Consider the following 20,278-nt stretch of genomic DNA (forward strand, 5'->3'; position numbering starts at 1 on the left):
GTTACCTGTCAGTATTGTCCAGCCAAATGATCTTACACGCTGCATTTCTGCTTTGAAGCACAGTGATTTGTTTTTAGATGAAGAGCCATTCTTCTGTCAGGTTATGCACCGTCTAGTAATCTTTTAGCTGGTGCTCACCGGAATGCTTGTTCTGTATTCAGTTCATTTATAATTCACTACAAATCTATGCTGTACTTTATTCATTTACCACACAATAGCAGCTGGTTCTTATCTATAACAGGAACATGTATACATGTTACAAACAGATATTATTTAAAAAAATAAATACATTGAACAAACAGATATGCTATATCTTTGTAAAAGTGGAACTCAAAGTTTTGTTCTAAAACTTCATTTCAATGTTTCCAAGCAATGTCAGCAGTTTACAATAATATTCAATAGTGTGAAATATGTTTTCCAGAGTAAAATCAATAGTATAATTGATGAATTCAGTTACTCAGCAAACATTTTATTCTACGGTGACGCCTGCAACCAAAGGCAGCAATAAATCAACAAGTTCTATGTCGAGGAAACCTGAACTGACAGAGGGAGGGCATGAAAAAAATAAAAAATGGATGTTCTGGGGATAAAGTAGAAAACCAAAGTAACCAAATAATTAAATATACATTAGAAACACATACAGGGCAACTATTGGGTCTTCCAGACTACTTCTGAAGTAATGCACTTGTGATTGGGACCCGACCAGGCAACCACAGTGCAGTATAAACGCATAGCCTAAGGAAAAGTTCAATGCTTTGTTTTGCAGGCTTTATATCACTACTCCTAGTTGAATTAGAACTCTCTTCTTCACAATAGTAATGTCGCTTTTCAAATATACTTTTAGCAAACCCAACCAAGTACCTCTTTGTTTTTACATTATTCTGAGGCTACGTTATCACTGCCATGAGTTTGCAGCACATTTACTGTTTCCTCCAGGGAACTACTGACTCTGAGAAGAAGCTCCATGTAGCTTCTTCTTGCTCCTGCAGAGGAATGGGGGCAGCAGTAAGCAGTACCCGTACCACCTACTGAATGAGCTAGCATGCAATGGTCTTGATATATTAAAGCTTTCCAAGTCTGGAAAAGATCATGGGTCTATCATGGGAGAACCTAGGATATCTAACAAAACAAAGATTGTATTTCTTAAAAATCATTTGCCATATGTTTTCAGTCCTGGACTACATTTATTTCAGATTTGCAGGATCATCTAGGTTCTCCCACTGCAGTCTTGGAGAGCTTATTAAATCAGGCCCAACTAATTTAAACGTCTGAAAAAATGCTCATTGATTGATTGTTTAGTACTTATTGGAGCTTAAAAAGTGATGTATCATTTAAGATATTTTGACTATGTTTATACACAGTGTAAAAATCTGGTAGGGTTGTATTACTTAAGGAGTAAATTCAACAGAGAATTTTTACTCATCTTAGTAAATGAGGGGAAACACAATAAAGAAATCACTTTGTAAAAAATACCTAGTCGTGTACAATGAAAAAAAATCAATAAGTAAAAGTTTAGCTTGCAAAGAAAAAAAATTAATGTAGGTAAAGCTCTGCTAGTTTCAATCATCCAATCAAGGCATCAAAAATCTTTTTCTCCGTTGCTTGCTTGTCATTGGATGATTAAAGTCACCAACTTCAGATGTATTATGGGACTTTGTTGTGGAATGCAATCTAAATCACACTGCAACTAAATCCTTTGATGGTTAGATTGTTTAAAGAAAATCTATCTAATAATTTAATTAGCAAAAAACATTAAAGCCACCTGCCTAACAGTGTGTCTCTATCTTATGCCATTAAAACAGCTTTGACCTTAGGAGGAATGGACTCCACAAAACCTCTGAAGATGCCCTGTTGTATCTGTAACCAATACTTTAGCAAATCCACTATCCCACATTGCCTCATGTGCATCCATGGCACATTGCTTGCCTTCTTCCCATATTGCCTACTGCCACCATCTGTTCCCCCAGGTAAACAATGGACACGTACCAGGCCATCCACATGGTCTAAGGGAATATGTGATTCAAAACACCCCAGAATGATCTCCTATTGCTCTATGGTACAGTTCAGACACTGTATGGACATTTAGTGAGTATGACTATGCGAATCCGCAGCGACACTGAAATGCACTGTGTGTTTTCAAAGCTCTCTTACAACTAACATTAACTTATTCAGCAATTTGTGCTATAGTAGCCCTTTTATGGGATTGGATCAGGATAGTATATAAAGTGCAGTGGTCTGAAGTATGCAATGAAGACACTGAACCAAATTCAGTAGTTCTGAGTAGCAACACTTTCAACACAAAGTGCGGTCTGCAGTATGTCAAGTGCAGCAGTGCAGTTGTCTGAGGTTTCAGAAATACATAACATCAAAGCACAGCAGCAACCACCTGTGAAATCTCTTTTTCGTTACTTTAATTATCATGTTACATTGGTGGTCATTGATGAAATCCCCCCTCTGTGATAGCATAATGTTGTTGCTGGAAGCATAGTACTGTGTAAAGATCTCCTTCATACATCCATCCCTTATGAACAAACTCAGTTGTCTGATTCGTAAAGTACAGCAATTTATTCCGCAGTGTATTTGATCAGCATCAATGGCACCCTCAGTGGGTGGTTCCAAAGGCAAACCACTAGGTAAAATTAACTACTATTTTTTGTAACTTTCTACAAAATAGAGTTATAAAGCATTTTTTGATTACCTAGAAGATTTCTTTAACTTATAATTTAGTATTAAACATTAAGAGTTCTTTTCCCCCCTTTACATAATTTACAATAACTAGTTTGCCAGACCTATAGAAACTTATAAATAAACAAGCCGAAGGAGAAGGAGGCTATCACCAGTCCCTTCCAAAAGGTGCTCAGCTATCTCTCGGCGAGCACCTTTCAGAAGGCCTCCGGTGCCCTTCAGCTTGGACGAAAATATCCAATGTGTATTATACCTCACTCTATTTGTATTTATACAATTAAGAGTTTTGGATTATTTGTAAAACAATTTTAATACCCAAGATTGTTTGCCGCAAAGCCCTCCTTTGATTCTTGTTTATTTCTTATTTTAACAGGCCGTTTAACCCTCTAGCGGTATTCCAGAGTGTGACTCGGGGTGGATTCTACTTGCAAAAAACGTTAATCCAGAGGGTCGCCAAAAACATAATAAAAAAAACACTTACCTTGTTCCTTTGGGCTCCCCCGGCGTCCTGCTCGGCCCTGCAGGTCCTCGGCACAAGTCCTCTTCCTCCAGTCTTCAGCCAGTGACTGCAGAGACGTTCTCTGGGGTTTCCCAGTGACGTCGGTGCATGCGTCAGTACGGGCAGGAGGCACAACGGGAAATTCAAATAATTTTGTATTGGATTCAATACAATACAAATGTATTGAATCCAATACAAAGAAATCTTTATAAATTATACATGCTACTGTACAGTTATATTACAGGTTTTAGTATTTTTATGCACCTTTGTTTTAACAGATTTTTTTTTTAAATATTGGACATATTTCGGTGGGTAATGTCTAAGAAATATAGGCCTACAATGTAAAATACATTTCCATGCAAAAAAATGTAACGCTTTTTGCATGGAAATATGGACAGAATTAGAACGCCAGGGGGGTTAAACTAGTTTACTGTTCAGTCACCTCGTGCTCCTCCACCTTGCGATTACATCAGCAATGCATTTCTTCCCATCTCCTCATTCCTGACAGTTTTTTTTTTGTAAAATAATTAAAGCTGCGTACACACGTGCAATTTTTGTTGTTGGAAAGGATCTTTCACGATCCTTTCCAACGACAAGGGACTGCACGATGCATGAACGGTGCTGAGAGCGACGGAGCGGCACCCTGCTGCGCGCTCTCCCCCTTCCCTTTCATTAGGATCGGTTGTCGTCCATCATCCGTGGATCCGGCAGGACGGTCGTTCGGACGATGGACGACACCGACTGTACACACGGCAGATTTTCGCCCGATATTTGGCCGATGCCGATTATCGGGCAATAAAAATCTGACATGTGTACGCAGCTTTAGGCTTTCAATGCAGTGGCCTTTTAATCTCACGAGGAGCACTGCTAGATGTGCAAATTAAAGTGCACAGCAACATCCACCACTCTATTTTAAACTAAATAGAAGGGGTTTAATAAATCTGTGAAGAGCAGTGCTGGAAAACTTAAGCTTAATCTGAAACAAGCATTTATGTAGCAGTATGAACACATCCAAGGTTACAATAGATCTGGAGTGACTGTGACTAAAGATCTGTGAAAGTTCCATAAAAAGGATTCAAGGGATGCAGTAAGGATCCCTCTACTGGAAAACATTAGCAACTGCTGTGGTGGTTTATTTTTGAAGACACTGGCGGCACTCCCACTTAGCACATCTATTAAAAGACTGCAGCAGGTACATGTTACAACAAGGCATTAAATCTGCAAGATTTTCCACAGCACATCAGCAGCTGCATCTGAAAGTATGCGATGAGAAATCATCTGTGACAGGAATGTTCAGCTCCACAAACAATACTGATGCAGTGAGGTTATTATCAAGAGTCCATCCACTCCACTGAGCAGAAAATGTTCAATTAAAATCTTTACTACTCACGGTTGTGTGAAGTCATGTGTCACAAAATCAGAGCTCTTGAAAAGCAGAAAGATGTCACTCAGGGTTTTACATTTCAGCGAGCTGTTCAATGCGATCCAATAGGCATCCTGTGTACATGATAACAAAAATAAGTATTTAACCACAATGGAAGCACTCAAATTATTCATTTTTGTTCTAAACAACTTAGCAGTTAAAACATAAATTGTGTATGCGACAGAAATGCTTAATGACCGTCCCTAAAGCTGACATATTTTATTATATGCGCCTGCAAAGTTTGTGTACCAATAAATTAAGGCAGAAAATACTCAAGAAGTTATAGTACCGTTATAAAAACCACAGGAAACCGACCAGTTGCTACTGAAGAAAAACAATCCAAATCCAGAATCTATCTGGCTGCTAAAAGCATCACAAATGTTATTTTAAGACCACTACAACTCTATAGACTGGTCTACAAATATGGATACTTGGGGCTAAAATGAAAGAAATGTGTGTCCTATGGATTCACGTAAACCATATCGGTTTAGTATTAGGTAGCTTTTTGAAAGACTAGCTTCATATAGTTCCTTTAGACATTGAAGTGAACTTGTTCCCAGACTATTTATACTATTTTAGAAGGTATTTTAAAAAAAGTTAAAAATACTAGCCTTCTTACTAATTACTTAGTAGTTACGCATGACTCTTTCCCAGCTACCTACATTCACTCAGTACATTAATATTTTAACTTTTCTTCTTTTCTTTTGCTTTACTAAAAGGTTCAATAAAATATAAGCAGTGCCCTATTCCGTAATAGTAAACTATACTCAGCCACTTGGTAAAGTTTATAATTTTTTAAGCAATTCCAATTGCCTCGAGTCTATATAGAAGAAAACAAGACACAAAAGACTCAAACAACTGTAAACTGTTCTCTTTATTGTCCTTTGACTGTCCTTTGCATATCACAAACAAAAGCAGCCCCACTTACCTCTCTATGTACAAGCACTGGGGAAAAAACTTGTTATAAAAGTTCACCACAGCCAGTAGGTGTTACTAAGTTGTTTGAAATAGGGGGGCGTGTCTGGCCAGCTCTTAAGATGGCCGCGTTTTGAAAGAGCTCTGTGTCAGTCCGGGCTTCAGCAACGATTTTTACAGCGACTTCGATCCTCTGAGTACCTTATTAGTGTGCCGATTTCACGCTGGCCCAGGTCAGTATGACGAGACGCAAGAAGGGGAAGACAGAACCTCAGAAACTCTCCTATTACTTTAGGCCGCAACATTCACGCCAGCAACAAGATGGCGACGGAGCCTCTATATCAATCGACTCTCCAGCACAATCAACAGATGAGCCTTCACCGTCTTTTGATCGCAGACCTTACTCTACGGATAGTGTGGATGATTCCTCGCATATTATTACAACATCTAATCCTACATCTCCTGTGCCGCAGGATGAAGGTTCTTACACTCCGGAGCATGTGACAAGTAAGAAGGGCGTTGTGCCCTTATCATTAGAGTCTTCTATGGATATAGATTTAGCACGTTTTCATGTGGGAGATGAAGTGCTTTCTCCGACAATTATGAAGGAGATGTTACTGTCTTTAAGACATACTATCCAACAAGATTTAAATTCTATGCTTGGTAAAATTAATACCTCTATTGTTAATCTCGGTAAAAGGATTCACCATGTAGAGTCTAAAATGGGAGAATTCTCTCAAGCACATAATGAACTTATTGATGCTCATCGTGAACATGCAACAGAGATTGATTGGCTCAAAACTAAAATTGCAGATTTGGAAGATCGCTCTTGCCGCAATAACATCAAGCGTAGAGGAATTCCGGAATCGGTTCCCTTTAACGACTTGGGAACCTTTGCTAAACAATTCTGTCAAACCTTAGTGCCATCGGTTTCTGATCTGGACCTTACGATTGATCGGATTCATAGAATCCCTAAGCCTACATTTCTCCCAACTGAGATCCCGCGGGATGTATAATTAAGATTACATTTTTTCCATATTAAAGAAAAAGTATTGGCAGCAGCTAGGAAATCTCCCTCATTACCGGATCAATTTCAGCACATTCAAATATTCTCTGATCTCTCAGCTCAAACGATCCAAAACAGGAAGAAATTAGCTCCTATTACCAAAGTTTTACGAGATAACCAAATTGCATACCGTTGGGGTTATCCTACTACACTTCTCATTGCCTATAAAGGAGTTAATCATGTTATAGTATCGGAAGAAATGGGTCGACAACTCCTTCAGGGATGGAATCTCATTAATCCTCCACTTGATTCTCAATCTTCACAATCTCCGAAAAAGGTGTCCCAGATATGGTCTTGATTTAAATCCACAGTTCTCTCATGGCAAACAAGCCCGCCCTGACACAAGTAGCTTTGCTCTCTACTTCCATGTGTCAATGTTGCCCAACTTCTCTGGTTGTATACCAGATGGACATTTTTCTTTTTTTTATTATTCATTTTTTTCTTGCTCTTTTTTTCTATGTTAATACCTTGATACACCAGCCTTATGTTTTCTTTTTTTTTTTATTATTATATCCGGATCGTATCTGTTATCGCCTACCTCTTCGATGTGGAAGATTTTGCTTTAATTACTGCCCAACCTTCTATATTACACTCCCGGGATGACTAACATTATTTCTTTGAATGTTCGAGGACTTAATAGTCCCTATAAGAGGCATCTACTATCCAAAGAATTGCAAATATTAAAGGCGGATGTTGTGTTTCTTCAGGAGACTCATTTACACAGCCTACACCCACCTAAGTGGACTGTGAAGGGATTTTCTCATATGTATATGGCTATTATTCCTAAAAAGAAATGTGGAGTTATGATATTGATTAGAGACTCTACTCCTTTTCAATATATTCAACATATTGCTGGGGAAGATGGCAGATTTGTTATTTTGGATTGTAAAATCAATGCAGAACTCTTCACACTGGTAAATCTATATGCCCCTAACTACAATCAACATTCGTTTTTGAGGAAACTCTTTAAACTGGTTAATAAGTTGTTTGAAATAGACTGAAATCAGAGTCTTTGTTTTGATCTTGGATAAAGAATAACCTAGAATACCGGGGAGCTACTTCACACCATATGCAAGGAGCTGCATTAAGCCATATTGGTCAACAAGGTCCCCAGCACATGTACATGACAAAAGTCTTGCTTTTGTCTTGCTAGTTTAAAGCCTGCTCACACTAACATGGAACACATAAAAATCTTGATAGGCCACACCAAAATGACATAACTTGTGTGCAGGAATTGATTTATTCCCTGTAGCTGGGTATATAGCGATAGTATACTGGCATTGGGAGTTTCACACATGCAACTCAGTGTGGATTAAAGAACAAAAATTGTGAGCAGGCAGGCTAGGTTTATTTTATTGCAGAACGGATATCACCTTTTCCATGCAAAAAACAACCTGTCTTCCTTTTATATTTTAAAGGTTTAGTCAAGCCAGTAGAGCTTTGCAGAAATCTCTAGAACTTCATAAAGCATTCTTTTAAACGCAAGAAAAAGTGCAACCATGTTTCTATGAACACAGAAATTTGATAATGGACGCTGATACAGAGGAATAATCTGTGTTCTATTTACTCACATGTACCTCTGTCAACTGCTTGTGTACATAAGAGGTCAGTAGACATATAAGGTCTAAGTCATTTCTCAGCCTGCATTGGGAAACACTCTTCAGGTCTCTTTGAATGCAGCTGCAGAGTTCTATCAACAGACAGGCAAAATGCATATCTACATTATTCTTTTTGGTATCATCAGAGCCTTCAAAGCTGCACCTTTTGTGAAGCTGTATGGCAAGAGTTATAGGGAGAGTATGTATGGAGAGAGTAATAAAAACCTCATCTACAGTAGATTTTTTTCCCCTCCACTATATAGTCCACTACACTATTTCTATAAAACAAAAGAGGATAAATGCACCAGTTTAAAAATACTTTACATTTACAACACATTAAGGCTTTCAATGAAGAAAAAAATAACAACATTTACTAAATAATGTACAAGAAAGCTATGTTGCCAAATCTGCATACCAGGTTAGTTTTTTCATATTGACTTCCATCTACAGGTTGAGGCATATAGACAAGTCATCGGCTAGCAATGAGATCTTCCTGCTGATGTTCCGGTTGTTATGGGAAGGGGGTCCCATCTGTTGCGCTCTGCATAATATTATACTTTAACATCTTCTGGGTGTATCGTCTACATCTTCCTACATGTTGTTATATAGTCCAGCTTTTAATTAGATTAGGTTTATAAGCTGAACCAGATAAATCCATCTTGCCCATACAAGTAAAGGTAACCATGTCTTTGGAAAAGGCATCCCCTGACCCTTCTTTTCTTACCTCTGCACCCCCCAAATAGGGAAAATACTCTCCTTTCCAATACTTTCCTAGGACACCATCACAGCTACCATCAGAGGTGTTAATTAAGGTCAAAATAAAATAGGTAGTGCTGGTAACCCTATGTTCCTTATTAAGCAGTTTCATCCCAAGATGTAAAAAGAAAGCCGACAGGAACTCAGGGTTATCAACACTACCTATTTTATTTGGACCTTTATTAACAAGTGCTTCCACCTCTTCCAGTGAGCTCCAACTCTATTACATTTCTCTGCTCCAGTTATTCCTTTATACTTCGCTTGAATGTGATTTCCTGCTAGCCCAAGGTCATATGTGTATCACTATCTTTGCTACCATTATCAATGATACATTTATACTAATTATTGGTCAGTACTAAATTTCTGAAAAAGCAGACCAGCTATGCGGAACGCAAGTTTTATATATACCCTCTGTTATTTGTTCCTCACCCCCCTAATTGGAGAGTGGGCAAACACAGTACTTGCCATTGTTGGTAGCAGACCTTTGCCTAGTAACTTATACACACATCTTCTCTACTAAGTACCCTGTGATCATATTGCAATAGCAGAAGTAATTTGTCAAGTGCCTATACAGTGCCTTGTGATTGGTTTAATTGAACTATTTATATATGATGCTTTGTTTATGTCAAATGTGGCTAATTTTAAAAGGGTTTGTAAATAAAATATGTTTTGATATGATATTATTTGATCTGGTACCTCAAAAATCCCCCTATTTAGTATACACTATTCCCTTTGGGAGTCCGTTAACTTAAATAGGGAAGTATACTCTCATTTCCAATACAGTTTGTTTTGGGATGCGGTACCTAATGACAAATTAATTAATCAAGGGGTTAGAGTATTTCTTTTAGGTTACTTGGAAAGTGCTAACATCAATCCACCAGTCATGTGAGTGATCAGGTGCTAGGTTTGTATATAATCACAGGGCAGCAAGTCACACACTTATGTCTTGTCATGTGAAGTTACCTACCTGCCAACTGTAAAACTACATGGGCAACAACAACAATACTTATTATTCAGGGATGAGATTTGTCTGGTGATAACCTCTAGTGCAAATACAGAAATTATAAAATGGCTGATGTACTGGAAGTGAAAATAGATACTTATGTGACCGAGAAAAGACAAACCATAGTAAACACTTACCCTTGGAGAACTCCAGTTCAGCTTAGGAAAAACACTGCCTCCCAGGGAATTAATAGCTTCTTGCACCTTTATGGAGAATTCTGGGAATTCTGGGGCCTGTATGAACACAAGGGAAAATTACTCACATTGTTTTTAACACAGTGATATTCAATTTTTAGTTGGTGAGAGGTTTTCAACAAAAGCATCTTACTGTAAGTGTTGCTGTGTTTTCATCATCTGACCACTATAAAAAAAAAATAAAAGAATGGTTTAATTCAATATCAATATTACAATGGTTACTTCAGTCTCAATATGGCAGACAACTGAAAAAATATACAAAGCATGAAAAGTTCATCTACCCTTTTAGCTAGTTATGTCTTGTCTCTGGATCTTGAATAAACAGCATGATCCACAATTGTTATAAGTAACACCAGATGGCCAGATACAGTTACACAGACATTTAATCTGTTATAATTGCATTATACATTATTTAGTTCACATTAAGTTCCATATTTAGGGAAGTCGTTAGTCAAAACGATTATCTGCATATAAACTTGCCACATCACACGACCCTATTTATATACATAACAACAATCCTTTCTGTGGAATAAATATTTTATAAATGTGATTGTTCTGTCTTCATAAGTTAGATGAGCCAGGAAAAATAAATAAGTAAGCTCCTACTCTTTAACATATCGTAGTTTAGCAGTTTCCCTATCATGAAGGAAAAGAAGCTTCCCACTGGTTTGCACTTCTGAATGTAAACCAACTGTGAAGGGAGCATGGGCACATAGAGCCTTATTTATTAAAGCTCCCCAAGGCTGGAGAGGATACATTTTCCCCAGTGAAGCTGGGTGATCCAGAAAACCTGGAATAGATTTCTTAAAAGTCATTTGCTATTTGTTAGCAAATGTTTTAAATCCTGGACCAGATCCATTCCAGATTGCTGGATCACCCAGCTTCACTGATGAAGGTATCTTCTCCAGCTTTGGAGAGCTTTAAAAAATCAGCCCTATAGTTTCTGCAAGGGGATCAAATAGTTACACCTACCTAGTGAATTGATTGGCTCTTAATTTATTTATTCTATCTTGCTTCATTTACAGACTTAAATTGCATCTGTGCCAGACTATGGGCAGTAATGGACAATAATGTTTTTTTTTCCAACAAGCTATTACTGACCTCTTAAGAGGCATGTATTGTGTAGCAATATATCCAAAGGGTCATCAAAGATTACAAGAAACTCTTAAAATCAGGTTTCAGTCAGCTTCTTGCTAGCTTACAGCCTGCCCAAGTTCTAATTCTTTTGAAGATGAATTTCTCTGCAATGCTTAAAACTACAGATCTGAATAAGGGCTAGTAAAAAAAGTACTCTCACTGATTCTTCAGAAATCTTTAATACATTATTGTACATAGGCTTGGCACAAGTTAATTTTAAGTTTATCTTTAAAGTACACACATCAGATGATTCTCACCTGATACGAGCCACAGAGCTCTTCTTGGATGAGAATCTGACACGTGTACAGAGGCCATTCAAGGTCATTCATGGATCCCTCCTGGTGGATCCATGAATGACAGAAGACATAGACCTCAATGCAATGAAGGGGAGAGAGTGCAGCGGGGTACCACTCGCTTGTTCTCTCCCCTCTCCTCTCTACAGAGCAGAATGGCGCAGTATGTACAGCCCTCGTTCATTATTATTAATATTTTTATTAAACGGGATTTATATAGCGCCAACATATTACGCATCGCTGTACATTAAATAGTTTATGCATCTTTCAGTCTTTTGTAGTTGGAAACAATCATGAAAGATCCTTTCCTATGACAAAAATCTAACGTGTTGGTAGTCTACGATTCTATATTAGGAGACCCCCTTTTAATCTAGTAATGGATTCATATAAACATATTTAACAATATTATTGCACTGCACAGCTCTGATAATATAACAAATGAAGCTTAGTAATTAGAGGGGAGTGCACAGAAATGACCACATTAGTTAGCTGAAATTGCTCCACTATTCAATCAGTCCTAAACAAGCTGAATTTGACAAAAAAAAATTTTCCCAAATGCTTGTAGTTGAGTTTTAGCTGAAGGAAGAGTTATGATACACATATCTCTTAGATTAGATACTCTTACAGTACAAAAAGCAGGTTTGTACAATGTATAGCTTTTAGTTGTTGGTCACATTAAGTAGACTCAAAATGTAAAGTTTATGTTTAATTATTCCTAAGTTTCTAACTTCAAATGTGTCCTAGGAATTTACCCCAAAATTCATAAACATCTACCCAAAGGACTTTACTATCTGTACAGGTATCCTGGGTGTTACCAGTTACTTTCTAGACAGACCATAGAACACAAACGTAAATCGTACTGATTCTGTAGGAGCATTTCCTTGGCTGTGGGTATACAAGATGCCTCCAAAATTCAACCCCCCTCCTCCTATGTTGCAAGCTGATAGAACATTACGAACATTTCTGTTCATATGTTACCTCTATGTTGAAGACATCTTTACCCTTCTTCCGCCTACTTCAACCAATTTCGCACCTGCACAGTGATATAGCCTGTAGTGAATGATGGGGTGCCAATCTCACTGCTCATGTGCGGGATCAGCATTTTCTTTATCCACATTAAAGAAAAAAAACTCCTTCCACATTTGCCGGAGATCACAGCCAGACGCCTCCTGGGATGCATGACATGGGTCACAGCGATCAAGACAGAAGGGGAAGGGTTTTATAAAAAAAAAAGAAGGTAACTTAAAAGGGTTGTGTACCTTTTTATTTAAGGTAAAAGTTTTAGTTCAGGTCTGCTTTAAAGAAAGCTTTAATTGATAAAAAAAGTAAAGATTCTCAATGTTGTTATATGTTATGACATGTTTAACCATCACATTTTACGGAGAAGAAGTCCTAACATAGTTACTAAGTCTGAAAAAAAGATAACAAATGCAGCCATAGCATCCACAGATTGGTAAGCTGCAATTTAACACATTTTGTATGTGGGTTTAGATATACTTCAAGCCTTATTTTACAGGTATGTCAGTGGTTGAGCTGTACATCTTTTGCTCTGATGATGGATACAAACTGTTAACACCCCCATCGCTTGAGATAGCTTACATATATATATAGTTTTATTTATTCTCTAAATACAGGCAAGAATATGAAGATTCCCAGAGGTAAGTATTTCACAAGCAGGTCTACAATTATAAAGCTGTACCTAATGCGGTGAATGTTAATATAATGTTGTACCTAACGCAGTGAATGTTATTACTGCATTTGTTAAAAATAAAACAAAAAAAACATACAGTACTGTTTATGAGTGTGAAAAATAAAGCATTACCTGTACTTCGTCTTCCTCCTCATTATTACTGTTAAAGTCTGCATTGGAACATCCTACAGAATCCTCCCTGAAAACAGAAAAAAGACCCTAATTAAATCGCTTTGTAGCAGAAAGAAGCAAAAAGGTATGGGGCTAAGTAAATGATTACATTACAATGATTACTAAGTAAAGTGATAACTTCCCCCACGACTTCCCCCCAGAAAACAAAGACATATGTGGCACTGATAAGAAATAACAGGTCTGCAAGAGCCAGAAACAAGTTGTTTAAACAACAAAATCATGGCTACAGACCTGGGTACTGGGGAAAAAAGGAATAGCTGGCATGCTGCATAGAATGCTTGTTTCTCGAGTTTGTGATGGATATGAAAACATGTACCTCTGGTTTTATGAAAAGAATGTACTTATTCCTCCTGTTTCAGAAACACATTTTTGAAGCTACTTCTACATGCCAAGGTGAATTCGTCCTACTAATTTAAAATGTTGTAAGCAAAAGTTCAGAGACTGTGACTCTCTGAAAAAAAAAAAAAAGCCAAAGAATAGTATACTAAAACAAAACTGTGCAAGCGGGAGGTACATTCCTAAAAATACACACACCAGGGGGTAGGTAAAGCAACCATCTCCTTTTATAGTATTTACAGAAATCACTGAGAAAATAGGTTTAGACAGCATGCACACCCATGGTCTCAAAGCAAATATTTCTAATGCATTTTTCTCCCCCAGAACACAAAGCATAGAAGATATACCACAATGTCTAGGAAATATGTTTCTTATTTGTGGCAATTCCTATGCCAATATCAGTGTTCTCCCCAGAATTGTTTCCTATACTTTCTAATGCCTACCCCAACCCTTTGTTCCAACTTTCTAATGGCCACCCTCTTAGCATGTCCCATTATACATTCTCTTTCTATTGTAGCCCAAATGTCCAGTCCCCCTGTAATGTGTAATGTGTACTAATTACTGGAAAGTGCTGGGTGGTGCGCCCGGCTAAAAGGGACTGGGGAAAACACTGCAATGTCCTTCAGTATATCTTAACTCCTAAATTATTGCTCTGAATCCAGGCTTTTAAATATATCATACACAACACTCTGGTCTGAATATGGGATACATTTATTATAGGCTGTGTTAGTTTCACCAAAAAGAAATGGCAACAACAACATTTGGTGCCACCATTCTGGAGCCCTGACTAGCATTATTTACTTAAGCATATAAAAGGGTAATTTTGGGACATGATTGTGCCTTAAACCAAGAGCAATAGCTGATAAGAAAACTAAATTTTATAATCACGGCTGCAAAGCAGACTTGGGCTTGGTGGTTGGGAACACAAACAGCTGCACAGGTGAAGAGCAAACTGTCTTGGTACTTCACTAATGAAAAAATGGTGGCTGTGCTTCAAGATAAAATAGACTCTTTTATGAATATCTATCCACCCTGGAACACCTACTAAATACCAGGGGACTTTGACACCTCGTTACTCGTATACACACAATACACCTTTGTGTAGTCCCATTGGGCCCAGTTTATTAAAGCTCTTCAAGGCTGGAGAGTATACACCTTCCACAGTAAAGCTGGGTGATACAAGTAATTTGCCATTTTTTAGCTAATGTTTTTAGTCCTGGACCAGATCCATTCCAGGTTTGCTGGATCACCCAAATTAACTGATGAAATTTTTATTTATTTTTTAATAAAAATACCAATACCCATTAAAAATCATTGAGAAGAAGATTTAGAACTAGTTTTTGGAAGAAATTGGGGCTGATTTTATAAAGCTCTCCAAGGCTGGGGAGAATACACGTTCATCAGTGAAGCTGGGTGATCCAGCAAACCAGGACTGGATCTAGTCCAGGATAGAAAACATTTGCTAACCAATGGCGAATGGCTTCCATTCCAGGTTTTCTGTATCACCCAGCTTCACTGATGAAAGTGTATCCTCTCCAGCCTTGGAGAGCTTTAACAAATCAGACCCATTGTGTCTATAGCATTTACAATTAGGCAGTAGAGAGAAGATATTCTTAATACGATCTATAATTAGATTCGACAGATCATCACTGATGTGTATACTAATTCAACCCTGACAAAACACTAAAATTCAATACTGCCAAGCCTGAAAGTCTACTGAATAAAGTTTCTTTCTAGCCAATATTTTTATAGATACATTAAGGGATTAGTATCTCCATAAGGCATATATTGCCATTTATTCCCCAACTTGGGAGATTCATCCGCTTTGTTTGTCCTAGTAATCACTGTGTCACTGTCACTTTAACAGGAATAGAGGGGAAATCTTTCAAAAGTTTAGCTTAGTTTAAAGACAACTGTCTGATTTCTTTCACTTCCTTCTGTATCTATTAGACAGGAAGTGAAAGGGTATCTTCCCAACAAAGAACAGAAAAAGAAAACAAATTTTATTTCCCCCTGCACCACCCAACTCAAGAAAAACTTATTAGGAAGGAGTTTGATTTAAATAGATATGACAAAACAAAATCACATGGTACCTTCCCGAGACAACAAGAGTCCCATCATCAAGCAAGTAGTCTTTAACATTTTCCGGCAGTGGGATTATAACACTAAAGAACAGAGAAAAAAAACAAGATTATAAGGTTGCAATAAAAAAATTAGATAAAAGGAGAGTTTGTATGTAAAAAGTGATTTAGTAACAAATAGTAGGTGATGCCATACAAAGCTACAAAAGGAAGAATATTTCTAGAATTATTACTTTGAGGTAATGCCAAACTAATGAACTTTTAAGATTTTAAAGTTTTTAAGGCATCAGCTATGTACAATTTTGTGAATCATTGTCTTTTACCATTTCACAGACGCACATAATTTCATGGTTTGACAAGTTTAGTCCATCTACTCAAAGCAGTCTCATTTTTGACATGTTACAAAAAAGAAGCACTTTCAAAAAAGAACTCACTATTCACTAAAGATCTATTTTGAGAATTAGGCAGGTGTGGCTCTCAGTAGGCATAAATCAGCCACTTTAGGGGTGTGTTTATATGGCGATGAATGTAACATTTACAAAATATTCACCGCATGTAAATGAATCAGCATCATGTAGAATGCATAAAACAGAAAGCTACACCAGCATAAATGATTGGTGATTGTCACATTTACGAGCTTCCTAACATGTGGAACTCTGGTTAGAAAAAGCACACATCATAAATAACAATATCAACAGAGATTGGGGGCTGACAGGTCTGTAGCAGCTGCATGAAAACTCCAAGCAGTGTTGCCACCCCTGGACTAAAAAATCCCTCTGCCTATTGTTTTTTTCAGATCATATAGAGAAGGTGGTCTGCAGTCTAGAAGAAACACTGAGATAGAGCAGACACTGTTTGGGAATTGTATGTAGCAGGGACAAAGCTTTCAGCTCCGTACAACAGATCAGAAGCTCATTGGATTGCTGGCTAGTAGAAGGTTTTGTCCTGTACTTGCAATATATTAATATTCAGCAAGCTTTTATGTGAGAGCATGGGGAGTGCTCCCTAATAGGACACCAATAACTCTATCCTATATGAAGAGAACAGTTTTGGCTATAGCCAATGGTTACAGCAAAACCTCCTACCACCTGCAACAATATAAACATGATTGCCTTTTGGCTAAGATCAAGTGTAGTATCTGTTTTTATCAATTCTGGATGCTGGAAAGCCAAGGCGCTGTCGGGTGGTGCTGAGGTTATTACCCTCTAGATAAAAAGGCTGGAGTATGGGACGTTGTTCAGGGGCAATTTACCTAGCTCTGCCTGCTGATGAGACTGCCATGATCTGGCTGGAGTGCTGGGGATTAGAAGGTCTGCAGGAGCTATACCCTTGGTTTTTGGGTGGCCCAGGGGTGCCTCAACATCCCTAGCGGTATGATTATTTTAGTATTTTGAAATGTCAAAGCGGTACATTTGACATTTAAAAATACTTCCCGCCAGTCTCGCTACCCAGTGCATCACTGACCACCCACCAGGCATCTGAATCCCCTGGTGTTGTGTCTCCAACATTCACACCCTGGGATGCAAGGCCAAGGGGACACAGATGCCGGGTCAGCATCGCTGGAGGATGCCGCAGACTTGTGGGGACCAGGTAAGCCCTAAATTCCACACCAAGTGTTGCTCAGGGTTACCGCTTTTTGTAATGAAACTTCACCCCGAGCCACACTTGGGATTACTGCCAGGGGAGTTAATCACTGAGCATTTTTTTGGGTAACCATGCACATTTATTATTGCACACACAGCACCCTAAAGTCACACTTCTCTTTTGCAATCCACTTTTTTGCCAGTTCAGAGGAATCTTTATAACCAACCGAAAGGCCAGCCATGGACACCATACCACGGCACTTTCTTACTTTTATTTTTGTGTGTATGTTTTTAACTCTCACTTGCACTATCCTCTTTGCAACAAATGAGTAAGACGCTTGTCCTTCTTTAAGGCCTCGCCCTGAAAGTTAGGTGTGGGGAGGGCGCGTGGCCTTCTGGTCTGGGCTCTCCCTAACCTTGGGTCTCTCTTCAAGAAAGCCCATTGCTCAAGTTTCATGTGAGGGCTTGGCATGCAAGGGGCAGTCAGCCCTTTAATCTCCCTGGCGGTATTCCCCAGTGTGGCTTGGGGTTAATTTTCAGTGCCAAAAGCAGTAACCCTGAGCCACACTCAAAGTGGAATTTTCAGGGAGATTTAAAGTCCTACCTGGTTCCCACGTTCTATCGGCGTCCAGCATCCCCAGTGTGTGAATGTTAGAAACGCGAGGTCAGGGGAAGCAGATTCCGGCAGGCCTTAGGAGGGAAATTTAAAATAATGAGTATTTTTAAAAGTACTACATTTACATTTAAAATACTCATTATTCAGACTGCCAAGGAGGTTAAAGTATTAGAGGCACTCTGGCTTGGCTACGACTTTTATAGGGTAGGCTCTAGATTGAGACGCTTGTCCCCTATCAGGAGCCCTGCACCCGGGGGGGGGGTTCAGGTAAAGAGACCCTAGTCCCCTTTAGGACAGGACCATGCAAAGCACCTAGTGCAATGTTTTGTGTGCTACACTTGTGCACTAACACGTCTTTGTTGCACAGGATTTAGTTTTATGGTGTTGTTTTGACACAGAAGATGCTTGCACACTGCGGATCTTTAATAAAAAATATATGTACGTGATTGGGGAATACAAATACCAACCAATCAGAGGCCACCCTGCCATGTAATGCAGGAAGAAGGCAGGAAAGGGTTAATACATGAGGCCAGCAGTGCTTCTCCTCCATAACGCCTTACCTCCTGATACTGAGCCGCTTAAACCTGGGATACCACACAGAAAACTGGCAATTCACCACCTGCTCCTTCTTCATGCTTCAACCACTGATACAGGAAATGTGCTTCCGCCAATACCTTCCCTAGAAAACACTGCTAGGAACCAAGTGTGCCAACTGCGGGGAATCTACCCAAACTTTGCACCACCCGAGTGTCTACAAGACGTTTGTCGCGTTCTTAGTTATGCATGTTCATGTTCCCACATAGACACGTTTAGTGTTTAATTCACACATACAATGCGCTCGCTTAGCAATCCGTTGTAAATGTTTTCAGCGCAGATAGGGTTACTGCATAGTAGATGCTGGAATGGATTTGTTTAAAGGAGGGGCAGGGCTACGGAAAGGGGCGGGGCTTGAGATATGACGCGGTACGTACAGAGGATTCTGGGGATTTTTCCTATATGCAGCTTCGTGTTTCTGGTTGCCGGGAAGTATTTCCCTGTGTCTTATGGGATATTCCTACCTTCGGAATGCGTAGTACCAGCTGATTGGGCGTGTATACAATGACGTCACAATCAGCTGTTTCTGCTCTGTCTGCGCGCGCATCTCCTGTCTTTTTTAATGTGATTCTGCTTCAGTGTGATCCCCCAAGAGTGGGCGTGTTCTATAGACCTCTGAGATCACCTGCTCCCCGCCCACCGCTGCTGTTCTAGAAGTTCTGTGTTTAAAAAAAAATTGCAAAATAAAAAACAAAAACAAGGGGTTATCTACTCTTCTATATGAAATGAAAATTGTGGTGATTGGCTATTTCAAGACCAAGGTCCCCAAATGGAGTTTGCATATTAGGGACCCTCAGGGGCCACTTCCATGGCATTGAGCATTAGGGTACTGCCAATTGTCTGTGTGCTGTGCTGCCTCAAATATAAATTTGCCCACTCACCAAACTTTAAGGCTGCATTCAGACTGGCGGTGAGGTGGCACTGTGGTTACCCCTTCCCCATGCCATGGAACCCCGCCTAGGGGGAGACGCTCAGTACTGCTCACTGCCGCCTGGAGTCAAATCTGTAGACGTTGCATGCGAGGGACTGAGCGGCTGGCAGGGTACCTCTTACACATAGCTGGACACTTACCTTCTCTGTGGAAGCCAATGGGCAACTCTTTTTGTGCTACCCTTATGCTACACACCGCTATCCCCTTACTCTCTATGAAGCCCAATTTCTCTGTGACAGCTCGGTATAGAAGGAACTTTTTTTGACACGTGTGAGAACAATCAAATGGCTATTGTTCTAAATGTTTTATGTGCTGCATGAGTTTATAACAGTAAAATGAAAAACAGTAGTAGGAGAAGAGATACTTTAAATGGGTGGACAGTAGGAGAAGGGACACTTTTTATGAGTGAAAAGTAGGAGAAGGGCCACTTTATATAGGTGGGCAGTAGGAGAAGGGCTACTTTATATGGGTGACCAGTAGAAGGGACACTTTATATAGGGGGCAGTAGGAGAAGAGGTACTTTAAATGGGTGGACAGTAGGAGAAGGGACACTTTATATGGGTGAACAGTAGGAGGAGGCCCACATTTATTTGGGTGAAGAGTAGAAGCGTCTGTTTAGTGGAAGAAAAGCCCCCCTAGCACTGGTGGTCATTGCATTAAAGACAGCTAAAGACACATATGGTATC

The 20,278-nt window shown here is 39.1% G+C and overlaps 1 protein-coding gene across 1 annotated transcript in view; it reads right to left on the reverse strand.

Annotated features, from left to right (window-relative positions):
- The window catches only part of CDC123 (cell division cycle 123), a 36,996-nt gene extending 18,008 nt beyond the window's left edge, over positions 1-18,988 (reverse strand). The window contains exons 1-6 of the mRNA XM_072401770.1: positions 18,628-18,988; positions 15,881-15,952; positions 13,392-13,458; positions 10,273-10,305; positions 10,083-10,178; positions 4,575-4,681 (exon numbers count right to left, since the gene is read on the reverse strand). Of these exons, the coding sequence (XP_072257871.1) occupies positions 4,575-4,681; positions 10,083-10,178; positions 10,273-10,305; positions 13,392-13,458; positions 15,881-15,952; positions 18,628-18,701 (449 nt within the window). The 5' untranslated portion in view covers positions 18,702-18,988. The remainder of the gene's footprint in view (positions 1-4,574; positions 4,682-10,082; positions 10,179-10,272; positions 10,306-13,391; positions 13,459-15,880; positions 15,953-18,627) is intronic.
- Positions 18,989-20,278: the final 1,290 nt, after the last annotated feature.

The sequence above is a fragment of the Pyxicephalus adspersus genome, chromosome 2, assembly GCF_032062135.1.
Source record: "Pyxicephalus adspersus chromosome 2, UCB_Pads_2.0, whole genome shotgun sequence".
Lineage (NCBI taxonomy): Eukaryota > Metazoa > Chordata > Amphibia > Anura > Pyxicephalidae > Pyxicephalus > Pyxicephalus adspersus.